The 12,968-nt window shown below is 25.2% G+C and overlaps 2 protein-coding genes across 2 annotated transcripts; both read right to left on the reverse strand.

Annotated features, from left to right (window-relative positions):
• Positions 1-5,116: 5,116 nt before the first annotated feature.
• Positions 5,117-6,263, reverse strand: OCT59_029818 (uncharacterized protein; the record flags this gene model as incomplete). The annotated part of the gene is made up of 8 exons (XM_066146225.1): positions 5,117-5,127; positions 5,207-5,272; positions 5,343-5,417; positions 5,488-5,544; positions 5,613-5,681; positions 5,762-5,803; positions 5,868-5,879; positions 6,224-6,263. The coding sequence occupies 8 exons, from the start codon at positions 6,261-6,263 to the stop codon at positions 5,117-5,119; spliced, it is 372 nt and encodes a 123-aa protein (XP_065994892.1).
• A 3,358-nt stretch (positions 6,264-9,621) lies between these two features.
• Positions 9,622-10,639, reverse strand: OCT59_029819 (uncharacterized protein; the record flags this gene model as incomplete). The annotated part of the gene is made up of 2 exons (XM_066146226.1): positions 9,622-10,145; positions 10,399-10,639. The coding sequence occupies 2 exons, from the start codon at positions 10,637-10,639 to the stop codon at positions 9,622-9,624; spliced, it is 765 nt and encodes a 254-aa protein (XP_065994893.1).
• Positions 10,640-12,968: the final 2,329 nt, after the last annotated feature.

A 12,968-nucleotide genomic window follows, 5' to 3' on the forward strand; every position in this document is an offset into this window, starting at 1 on the left:
ATATTTATATATTCTAGGACATTCCGAATTGTTTATCATGTTTTTTTTATTTAGTGTCCCAAAAACAAAACTTTATTTTAAAAACAAAATGGAAAAATGGCGTATACAAAACTTTATTACCCCATGAAGCATTTTAAGGAGAATAAAGACTAACTATTGTACCATGGAATGATAATAAAAATCAAAAAAATTTTTTGTTGTACACAAACAATATGTACAATTTTATATCAAACATTCGTATTGTTTTGTGTTTCCTAACCCGGAATTCGGAATCCCGGATGGGGATAATCTGGACCAACCCGATAACCGGATAAAGTCTAATTTCGAATAATCACATTATTTAATATTTAATATTATTATTATTAAGGCACGAAAAATATCGAGATTGGGATGAAATTACAAACAAATGTTAATACATTATAAAAGTTATAAAACATAAAATTTCCAAAAATAGGTGCTTATATAATAACTGATGATTGAACGATACAACGAGACACAGCAGAACTTATAATAATAGAAAAATGAACTATAAGATTGATTTTAAAGTTCACATTTATTTGTTTTTATAAAGATACGTTGGAAGAGGTAAATGAATTATTTACTTATTAAATGTTTAAGCTCAAAGAAAAAAAAAATGGGTCATAAAAATTAACATGGAGGATTTTATCGATGGTGATGATTTGAAGATTGGTGAGAAATGCAAAATACATATGTGCATCCACTAAACTTTAATGGTAATATTACGGATATTTCAAAGGAGTAGTACTTGGAAACAAGGTTTATTCATTTATGTTTCTCAAAATTGCTTGGCGCTTCAAAAAAAAATTAAAGAAGAATAGTTAAGAATGTCGTAGCCAAATTGGATTACTTCTTAAGTAATTTATTTAATTTTTCTAATTTAAGTTGAATCAATCAAAATTAATTGCCATATTACTAAAAACGGTGTTCGTTTGGGATCCAAATATCGACACCATAATAAGAATAATTTGAATCCAAGATGAAGCTTATCATTTGATTTACTTCGTGATGCATATGCAGTAAATCACTAATCTTTATATTCTTTGTTATTCTCTAACATTATTGCAAATAATGGTTAGGTTAAAAGTAGTGATATACGAACTATGAAACGAATTTTATATATAAAAAAATTAGATGTAATTTTGAATGAAGAATTGTGAGAACCATAAAATTACGGGTGAAACATAATTTAGCCGTGGTTTGTTTTCCTTTCATATATTTTACAATCGAAAGTATAAAATTAAATATGGTAATATTTGATATTTATTTTCATACGTATACCTACAACAATTATTGCAAACTATCGAACATTTTTGTATTACTTGCTATAAATAGTAAGATTGATAAACATATCCGTTTCATCTAGCCATAAATGGGATGTATTAGTATACTTTTCAAGTTAGGTTAATGATATATTTGGTGTTACATCAAGTCGCTCTTCTACTATTTTTTTAATTTTCACGATATAGAAAAACAATACTTAAAATACTTTTATTCATTATATGCACATAATAGTTTACTGCTGTCTGATAAACAAATGGGGTCATTACCCTATTTTTTTTTGATAATACCTGTTTAGAAAAATTTTTTTTTTTAGGTTCATTTGTCAAATCTCATCTATTTGATCTAAATAACTTTACGACCCCTTCGTAAATAAAAAGTTGTGAACCATTAAAATGGCGTTTGGCGTACATTCAAAAAAAAAAAAAATACCGGCCGTACCCCTTTCATTCTTATTCCTATTATGTTTATTGGCCGTCCGAATATGAATAATATATAATGACTAATTAGAATTTAAAACCGAGTTCAAATTTTTTTTAGTATTATTTATCCGTATATAGTAATCAATATGTATATCATATTTATGGGTGTAATTTTTTTTTTAATGAATAATAAATTAGTATTATTTTAATTAGTATTATTTTCATTTTTAATGAATAATAAATTAGTATTATTTTAATTAGTATTATTTTAATTAGTATTATTTTCATTTTTAGTGAATAACAAATTAGTATTATTTAATTAGTATTATTTTCATTTTTATAGTCTAATCCTATTTTAATATTATCGGTTACATTAAACTTGGACATTTTTGTAACGTGCATCAAGCGTCTGGTTTTTTTCGCGTTCAATGTTTTTATTTGAATTAAAGATTATAATTAAACTAATTATGAATTTAACTCTCATTTAATCTAATTTTAGTTTAATAATACTAGTATTTACTTTTGTAAATGAAACAGGAAATTCTTACTTCAATGAAACAAATTTTATTGATATTTGATTAATATAGGAATCATGAAAAAAATAAAAACTTTATCGAGTAAAATAATTGAAAATTTAATTATTAAGTATTATTAATTATATTTAATAATATGTAATAATAATGTTTATTGTTACAGTAATAAATTTGTGATACAATATAAGTATTTAATTCATTAATTATAATTTATAAGCTTCATCATAACCTTTTTTTTTTAATCCTTGTTTGAACTCGATGATCTTTAAAATTATATATATCTGCCATTCGAAATGATAGCATGTTGCATTAGCTAACCAATTATAATAAATTTGGAAGATTTCAAATTCAAACTATTCTTCCTAGAAGTCTTAAAATATCCAGAAAATATGAAAATTCTGGATATTGTTGAATCTCTTACTAAGGATGAAATTATGAAACAATGATTATTATAAAATGACAGGTACAATAAGAATTTGTAAATGTTTCGAAATTATAAATTATTCAAATTGGACATCTTGAAACGATATATTGATGATCTTAATACAAAAGTGTCAAATGAAAAGATAAGCGTACAGTCCAGTACGGTAAGTACGATAATTTACATGCAAAATATTAAATATTTGACTAATGGTAGATTGTCTGAGCAAATTGGATTTTGGACAGTAGGATTCTAAAGAATAGAGCTGCGACTCGTCATAATTTCAGGATCAGGATTCGTACTCAAATAAAGAAAAAAATGGTTACCCGATCCCTTAACGGGTATTACCCATTTATACCATTTATACTCATTTAGCATTTTACCAAATATTACCCGAGTAATATCCGAGTGTACTTGGGTAGAAGTTTTATGTATTTTTTAAAAGTTTTACTTTTAATGTACTTTATCTTGAAACAAATATAAAAATAATTCATCTTTATTTTCAAATAAGTGTTTTATAGAAGAATGATTGAAGTGAAAAAAAAAATAATATTTTATTGTTCAATAGCCTAATTAAAATAAATTGGTAAAATTTTGGTTTCATACATCTTCTTTTGTCAGTGGTATAATTACCTGCATTTGAAAATAATCTCTCACTTAAGTATTTGAATTTGAAGATATTTTCTTGCAAGGTAAGCAATAAATAGAATTCTGTTTGATGATCTCTTCACGGATTTGCATTTAATAACTAGAATAGGAGGACGTACGTTAAAACTTGAGATTTCAGTATCAATGTTTATTTTCTTTATATAATTTTGATTATTATAAATTACTCGGGTAATATTCGGATCGACCCTTTAAAATATAAAACGGATACAAACCCAATTTTACCCGTTTGTTATTTTATGATCCGGATTCTTGGTATACTCGGATTGTACTTGGGTAAATGAGTAACGAGTCGCAGCTCTACTAAAGAAAGGTAATTAAAAATATTTGGAATTCAAGGAAATAGAACATGTTGAAAGTGCTGATAGTAATATTCATGAGACATTTACGTGAAGGGTATTCCGTTTTATAATTTTATTTTACAGAGGAAATCACATGTATTCAGTACATGTAATAAACATGTATTGTTATAGTTTGACAAAAAGATCATCAGAAGAATATTGCAATTTGTGATGAATTATATGAATATCTTCAGCATCATCTTACATGGAAAAAAGGATTTATATATTAATAATTTGGATTTGTGATCTAGCTGATAAATCATAAAATGGCGGCGAAGGCGCATTGGTCTAAATGACTTGTATCATTAGTCACATGTCATTTAAGGTCAAATGACGAATGACATATCATGTAATCTTATTTTTCTTTTTATCCTGATTCTGGCCTACTTTAATTTCATACTAAACTAAAACTTGGCTAATATCGTAAATGACTTAAATGACAAATGACTAAATGGCCTGTGACATTCAAAGATCACCTAGACGGACTGGGGTAATTTCAAAATTTCTTCGTAATCATTTCAAAATTAACCAGACGAAATTTCCCACATAATCATACCAAATACTATAAATACCAGGTGCAAAAGTGGTTTCTTTTTCAGAAATGATTTCGGGTGATATATAAGGAAGATTTCCATTAGGGTAGGGACGAAAACGGTCACGGTTATTAACTGGTCATGACTGTGACAGATATAGGTTGGCCAAAGACTTCTGACCGAACCGTTTGACAAACCATTTAACCGAAAATTATAGTAGTTATGGTTTATTCTTAGATATAAGATTATTTAAAAAAAAAATATTATTGTTCATTTTTGATCAAATTGTTTATCCGGTCATTTCAAACGGTCAGTCAAGGTCGGTCAAAGGTTCTTAACCACCGTTGCCATCTCCAATATTGCGATAAGTTAATGCAAATTTGGATTTATAGAGCAGAATTCCTTTGAATTTACATTATTCAACATAAAAGTATCAATGTTGAATAATAGTGTATTATTAGGAAAGAACGTCAGGTATCATGTACGATAATAATTTAAAGTAGAAAATTTTATTATATGACCTAATTACCCGAACAACAGTATTTCTGTAACAAATAATATAATTTAATTAATGTTAAAAAATGAATTATTCAAATTACAAACTAAGAAGTTTGCTAGTTGCTACTCTATTCTTAGTGTTTAAATAATTCTAAATGAGAAATTAATAATAGTAATTAAAAGATTTGTATTATTTATTTCATGGGTAATCCCTGGAGCGTGTCACTCATTAAATATAACGTGATTAATTATTTTTTAAACTATTTAACTATTTATCTATTAAAGATTTTTCTGGCGAGACCGAGAAATAAGTAAACGAAGATTCACGGTCAATTATAAACTCAGCTAACTCAAAAATCAGTATGAAGGAAATCATGAGTGACACTTAGTTCGATTAAATAATTTAAAATCCATCTATATTAAAAAAAAAAATAGTCATTAAAAGAAGCCTAAACATTTAATTTTAAAAATTAATTATTTAAATTATAATTACCATCTGGAATTTCAAATTCATCTTGTTCTTCTGAATGAAGATTTGGATTATACATTGTATCTTCATCTACAAGTAAAATAATAATTAGAAATTGGTTATAAAATTTATAATTAAACAAATATTATAAATCATATACCATCAATATCATCAATATTGGTGTGCTTCTTTACTTGCAGTGTAATTTCTCTATTATAATCATATTGAATAATATCTATAAAATTAATTATTATTAATAAAAACTTCCAATTTGCATAATCCATTATAATTATAATTTTACTCACTATTATTTGAATTTATTTGCATATTTTCAAATACTTCAGATAATTTTTTATCGTCATCTAATTATTAAAAAAAAATTAACAAATTTTTCAAAGAATGGAACTTCAAATTAATAATAATTATTCACCTTTAATTATGTTGCTTGATTTTGATGTATTAAATGTTTTACTATCACTTTTGTTATTAAAATCGTCAACTAAATGGATTAATTAATAAACAAATAGTTATTATTGTTATTGAAGTTAACTTTTTCAAACATTTTAATTTTTTACTTACTATTATAAGGAATGTTATAGCTATAAGGTTTACTGTGAAATGCTTTATAATTATGTTAGTTGAATACTTAAAATTTAACTAAATATAAATTAATAATAATAGATACCTTCTTGTTCTTCTGTTTAATTTGAACAAGATATTTAAAAAACAGTGTATGTTAGTAATATCCAAAACATAATATACATTTGCAATATATAAATATATGTCTTTTTATACCTTCAGTTGCATTTTTTGGTTCTGGAAGATTTTTAAATTGATAAACCTTACTTGTAAATAATCTACTACTTGTACTATTAATTTCAAAATTATTTATTTCATTTATTTTTGAAATAGTATTAGCTTTTTGTTTAGATAATCTAGTTTTTTCAATTAATTTTTTAATTATGCTTTTATTCTTATTTAATTCATTCTGATGATTTAATCTATTTATTTCTCTTATTTCAACATTAAGAGTTTTAATACCAGGTCTTTTTTCTGGATCTGCATCCCAACATTGTTCCATTAATTCTTTATATTCTATAGGAGTTCCTGGTACTACTTTTGGTCTCATTCCATTTATTATTTTTAGTGCAAGTTCACAATCATTTTCAAAATTAATAAAAGGTGGTTGTCCAGACGAAATTTCCCACATAAGCATACCAATACTATAAATATCAGATGCATAAGTAGTTCCTTTTCCACAAATTACTTCGGGAGCTATATAAGGAAGATTCCCATATATACTATTTAATGGTTTATCAGCTGGTCCACAAAATCCAAAATCACTGATTCGGAACTCTTGAACCAATTGACTAAATAATATGTTTCCAGAATGTAAATCTCTATGGATTACGTTATCTTGATGGATTTCAAAAAGTGGTAAAGTAATATTCCCAATTATTTGAATTCTTTCTTTCCATTTAAGTTTATTATGATTTTGTTGTAAATATTCTCTTAAATTTATATCCAAACGACTCATTACAAGCATATAATTTCCATTTGATGGATTTTTTGTTAAACCATAACATTCAACAACTTGTGGATGTTTGTTACTTATAGATAAATGAGATTTACCCTATTAAAATGAATGCATATTAATATAAAAGAATTTTGAATCACCATTTTCAAATACATTTAAATTACATACCTCTTCAAACCAACTTCTATTAGCACTTTCAACATTTTCTAACTTTTTGAGTATTACATATTGCGCTCCAAATCTTTTTAATTGTTTTTCTTTTGAATCCCATTCATTATAATGACCATCAATCCATTTTGCCGTATAAATTTCAGAACATCCACCTTTAGTTAAATAAATAATATTTTGTAAATTATTATATGGGATCCATTCTACTATCCTATCTATTTTAATTGTTTCCATTTGACATTGCTGTATTAAATTATCAATATCATTATTTCCAGATGTCCAATTTGAAAAATTCGATTTTAAATAATTTCGAACACAATATTCACAAAATAACGTAGCTAAACATTCATCATGACAATTTTCACAAATTCTTTTTGTTCCTTCATTTAAAAAAAGTTTATAATAATCAGAATTTTTATTTAATTCTTTTATTGCATATGATTTTTCATTTTTTGTAAGAGATTTATCAGCAAGGATAGTTTTTTTTATAAATTCAAATTTTTTGTCTAAGGTATTTTGAATATTATAATCTATTAATGCATATGCTTTATTATTTACAGTATTAACTAATTCTTTTCGAATTTCAGTCATGATGGACAGTTTTTTGACAATAAAAAAATGCTAGTTTAATAAGTTTAACAGTAAGAAGAATTGTGGAACGGAATTTTATGATTCCGACATCCCTGTTGTTATACAAATATGTTATGTAACTCACATGGGATGGATCATCATTTACCCTACAGAAAATTTCATGGGTATCAAAAAATTGGTTCGGTATTTGAATATTCGTACTATAATAGGAAAGTAATGTCAAAAAAAACCAACACAGCATAAATAATGAAAATTAATTCGTATCACTATTTTAGGTTGCGCTTGAACAAAATCAGGACAAGAAAACCATTCACAACGTATTGGAGAATTTTTATGCAATAAAATTATGATATATTACAAGCGTGTATTCTTTTAATTATGATAATTTATTTTCTTAATCGTTAACAAAACCAAAAAAAAAAATAATGTTTTACAAGAATTTTAATTTATAATTTGCTATTGATTTTAATGTAGGAAATAATTAAAGTTATAAAATTTTTCACACTATGATTTCACATACTAACTAATAGTACCTAGGGGATAGATAAATAAACGGGGGGGACAACTCAGGGTTACACATATTTATGATCACAAGACAGAACTGAAGTCACATAAAATTGGTTACACAAAAAAAAATCCATATTAAATTTCGCAAAATTTTTAGTTTTTTTTATTTTTCTCAGCACACATACATAGAAGAGCAGCTGATGTTAAGAGTTAAGGTTGTGCGTGCTAGCTCTATACAAGCGAAGTTTTTTTATCCAAATATGACCACTGGTTGCTTTGTTCTTAGTTTTTATATGTTTTTACCACTTGATAATAGAAAGTTAGAAAATTAAACTTTTTTTTTACAAGTCTTAATAAAAAAATTATAAATATTTTTATCTAAACCATTTAAAAATAGTGTTTACTTCCTTTATTGTGTATTATTTTCAAGTATATAATAAAATTTTATATAATTTTGAGGTACTTAAAGTAGCTGATGCTAAATATCTTAAGAACTAGAAACGCGAAGGCGATAAAATTCACATCATGTATAGCTTCGCAATGTGCCGTCATGGTGTGATTGTATCATATCGTAATTATCACTTTTTTATTAAAATAAGACCATTGGGATTTTCAGATTTTTCGCACATCTATAGTAAACTATAGTAATTTATATATGGCTTCAGTTCAATCCGTGATCCATATATTTGTGTAACCACGAGTTGTCCCCCCCGTTTATTTATCTATCCCCTAGATAGTACAACTTTTTTTATAAAAAGACGTTCAAATTTAAAATAATTATTATAATTCAGAAAAAATCTTTAATTACCAAAAAAATCCTTTTTAATCCAAAGTCAAATACTACCGTATTTATAGTAATGGCGAAGATCAAAAATTCATAATAAAAAAAAAATTTTAAAGTACTTGTTACTGTTACTTTGAGCGGCGAACCGGCGACACGCCAGAATCCTACCACTACGCAACACAAATTTCTTATTGATATTACCATTATATAACGTGAATATTTTTATTTTTACAATATCGAATTCCAATTTTAAAGTTTGTATATCTTTTATTTACGTCCATAACACTAAGTAATAATATTTTTTTTTTTTAAAAAAAAAATTAGTAACGCGTTTATTTATTTATTAATCATTTAACAGAAAAGATTACATAAACATTAAAACACCTAGAAAGCAAATTAAATAAATTAATTTACCCTTAATACTAACTAAAGTATTCGAACAAATACTAGTATCTACTAATATCTATCTAATCTAAAAAAAAAATAAACTAATTTTATAGTTAAATTCCAATTTTTCGTATCTTTTCTTTCTGTGAATCTACTAATTATTTTATTTTTCGTTACTAATTTAATATTTTGTTCTCTATTTTTGTATTTTTCACTAATTTTTAATTTTTTTCTTTGATTTCTATACTTTTATCTCCGCACTTCATATCCCTATCTATAAATTTTCTAACTTTTTTATCCAATTTTTTAATACCTAAACTCTGTTCTATCTCATTAACTTCATTACACCTTTTGTTCCAAAACTCTTTCTTTAACGCATTGAAACAAAAACTCCAAAGCTCGTTAATAACTTCTTTCTCGTCTTTATCTTTTGATAACGTATTAAATTTTCGATTATAAACTCCTCTAATCAATTCCCAATATTTCTCTTTTCCAAGTAAACTCAGCTTCTGATTTTTCGTATAAAATTTTTAAAAAACTAAAATTTATGTTCTGTAAAAATTTGATTTTTTCATGCTTTTCTTCCTTCAATAAACTTTCTTCAAAATTACTAATCGAAAGTTTTAAAACTTCTTTTATCGTTAATTCATTAATCTCACAGATCCATAAATGGTCCCAATCTTCCACACCATTCTTGCACCTAATACATTGATCTGTTTCTATCTTGTTTACATCTCTTTTATATAACACCTCATACATTGGTAAATCCTTTAAAAAATTTTTAATTTTATATGAACGCTCCCATACATCATCTTTCTCAATTTCCCATGATGTATAAATATTTCTATTACTAATAAACTGTAATGTTTTATTCCAATCGAATTCATCCTTATAATTATAATAAAAGAGATCTTCCACCTTACTACTGTTAAGCATTTCATTTTTCCAAATTAATTCAGAACACTTTTTACGCCACGCTCTAAGCCCTCCTGAAATTAAAATTTTCTTCCAATAAAGATTAAATACATTACCTCATCTATAAATTTCATCTTATACGACTTAGAATCCATCATCGCTTTATTATTTACTAATTCCTCTCTTAACTTAGTTTAACCTTATTTTTTCTAAACTAGATAAAATCAAAAATTCATTTTCTATAAATTTAATATTCATTTTTTCCATATAATTTTCTAAAAAAGCTAATTCCAAATATAACACTTCGTCTAATGTTCCTTTTATTACTACTATTTTTAAAATCTTCTAATAGTCTAAGCACATAACTATTAACTCCTAATCCAACGTCACTTCCTCTATCAATTATTAATATTCCCAAAATAATACCTCTTATAATAATTTTAAACTCATTTTCAAGATTATCGTCATATCTTACACTAAATTTCAGTTCTTCCTTATCGCTATTATAATTTTTCCTAATTAAAATATTTAATATATATTCATAACTTCTTTTACCATTCTCTTCCATCCTATTTCTTATTTTTATATTTTCCACTAATAAAAATATTTCTTCTCCCCTCATACCCTTTTTTTCTTCTTCTATTAAACTATTTTTTAAAAATTTAATAAAATTTTCATCAGTCTCTATTAATTTATCGATTAAATCAATTCTCCAATTATAAAATTCATCATTTATATCATATTCCACGTATTCTCTTATTATTTCATTTTTCTTGATAATATTCCTTAATGACTCATAAGGTTTTAAAATTGTCTTTCTACTCTTTTTTTAATAATTCTGCTTTTTTGATTATTTATATAAATTAAACAAAAATCATTCTCATCTTTATTATTCTTCTTACTTACATTCTTTTCGCATCCACTGCATTTCACTAACTCAGGTGAGTTGTCAAGATCTACTATATCATTATTAACAACCATATGATATCCTAATCTTTTATATTTTTTACTTCTTGACTTCTTTTTATCTATCCCAAAAATTGGCATTCCTTGATCGTTATTCCAAGAAATTACCTAGTATCTTCTCTTCTTCGTCAAATAATTTCAGATGTATCTCTTTTAAATTTTTCTCTCCACACAAATATTTATCTTTAACTCTTCTCGTCATTTGATCTTCAATTACTTCTCTTTCTATTTTTTTAAACCATCTTGGTATTTTTCCTCTTAAATTTAAACCTTTTTCCATTATAAAATGTTTCCATTTCATTGGATGAACGCTATCCCCTTCTAACAACTGTGGTAAAAAAATTATTCCTTTCTTTCTTCTTGAATTAGCGCTCAATTTAATTTCTTTTTTTGTTAAAAAATCAATTATTTCTAATCCACGCCCTTTTATTCTATGTTCATCTTCTTTGTCTTTCGTTTCATGTATACATAAACACATATCCTCACTTTTTAATAAGTTTATAGCGTCTCTAATCCAACAATGTTTCCCTCTATATTCTTCAAATTCCATTTCTCCAGGACATTTTGCCGTCCATATTCTTTTTTGTTTTTGTAAAAACTTTATTTTAAACAAAGTTTTTAATTTATCATTTCCATTACTACTTTGATAAATTATATTTTTACTTATACTTTCTAGCTGTAAATCATAAATTGATTTGAGCCCATATATTTCTTTATCATGAAGAATAAAATTGGGTGTCGATTTTGATAAATTTGCACTCTTTTTAATTAAAATTCTTATCTTCCTCATTAAGTTTTCGGCATTCTTCACTAAATAATAATATTACAAATTTAATGATTTTTAAAAATAATGTAAAAATTTATAATATTAATTTATAATATATATTGAATTCGGTAAATTCTAACAGAATTAGGTTCCCAATTATGAATAAATATAAAATACCAAGCCAATAATAATCGAAGTTGACCAAACTAGAAAGAGAAATATTAAATTATACATTTTTATGGGTTTAAATTGGAAAGCTTTTCGTATTTTGAAATTATAATAATAACCCCAGTAAATAGTTTTTCTTTTTTCTCCGCCGCTGTCTATATTTATCTGAAGGACTTAGTTTTTTTTTGCCTCATCCGAAAAACCGGACTGGATGTCAAGTTCAAAATTTTACTTTGTCCCGAATAATATGAAAACAGCTGTAAAAATAAAATCCCGGGCGACGGCTGGGTCAAAAAAAAAGACAAATTGTGATATGTGTGATATGAAAACCGAATTTATAACTTTGCGCCGCCTTATTAATACATTGATTTAATGGACGAAACTATCATTAAAATATATCGCTTTAAATATTTTAAGTAGTTCAAATGAATATTTAAAGGTGTTTATTAATATAACAAATTATTGGATAAAAATAAATTTAAAAAAATAACAAAAATTTGTAGATTTTTAAGTGTGCTACTCGTAAATACACCTAATAATTCTGTTTTCCACAAGTACTTATATTAAAATTTAGAGAAATTTTAAGTAAATTCGAGAATAACCAAAATTCTATTTGGTAACCAGCTCTATCACTGCGTATAATGGATCGTAAAAAAAAATCAAAGGGAAGAAATATGAGATTTTCAAAGTTTGAGTTGGAAACTTAGAGATAATGGCATCACAGCTCTTTTTTTTTTTAAAAAAAAAAAAAAGTTATTAATATATAGTTTTTTAAAATGTAGATATTACTAAAAAAGAAAATTATAAATTGTTTAATAAATATTTAACAAGAAGCATTAATATTGTTTTAAAAATTGTTATTAAAGAAGTGAAATACGAATTATACTTTACAGACATATGAATCTAATTATGTTCCAGGTTGGCATTTGTTCAACACAATTATTGCTAATGACAAAAAAGTTGCTTTTAGATTGCACATTCCTGGTAGAAGATCTGA

Source organism: Rhizophagus irregularis, chromosome 9, assembly GCF_026210795.1.
Source record: "Rhizophagus irregularis chromosome 9, complete sequence".
Taxonomy (NCBI): domain Eukaryota; kingdom Fungi; phylum Glomeromycota; class Glomeromycetes; order Glomerales; family Glomeraceae; genus Rhizophagus; species Rhizophagus irregularis.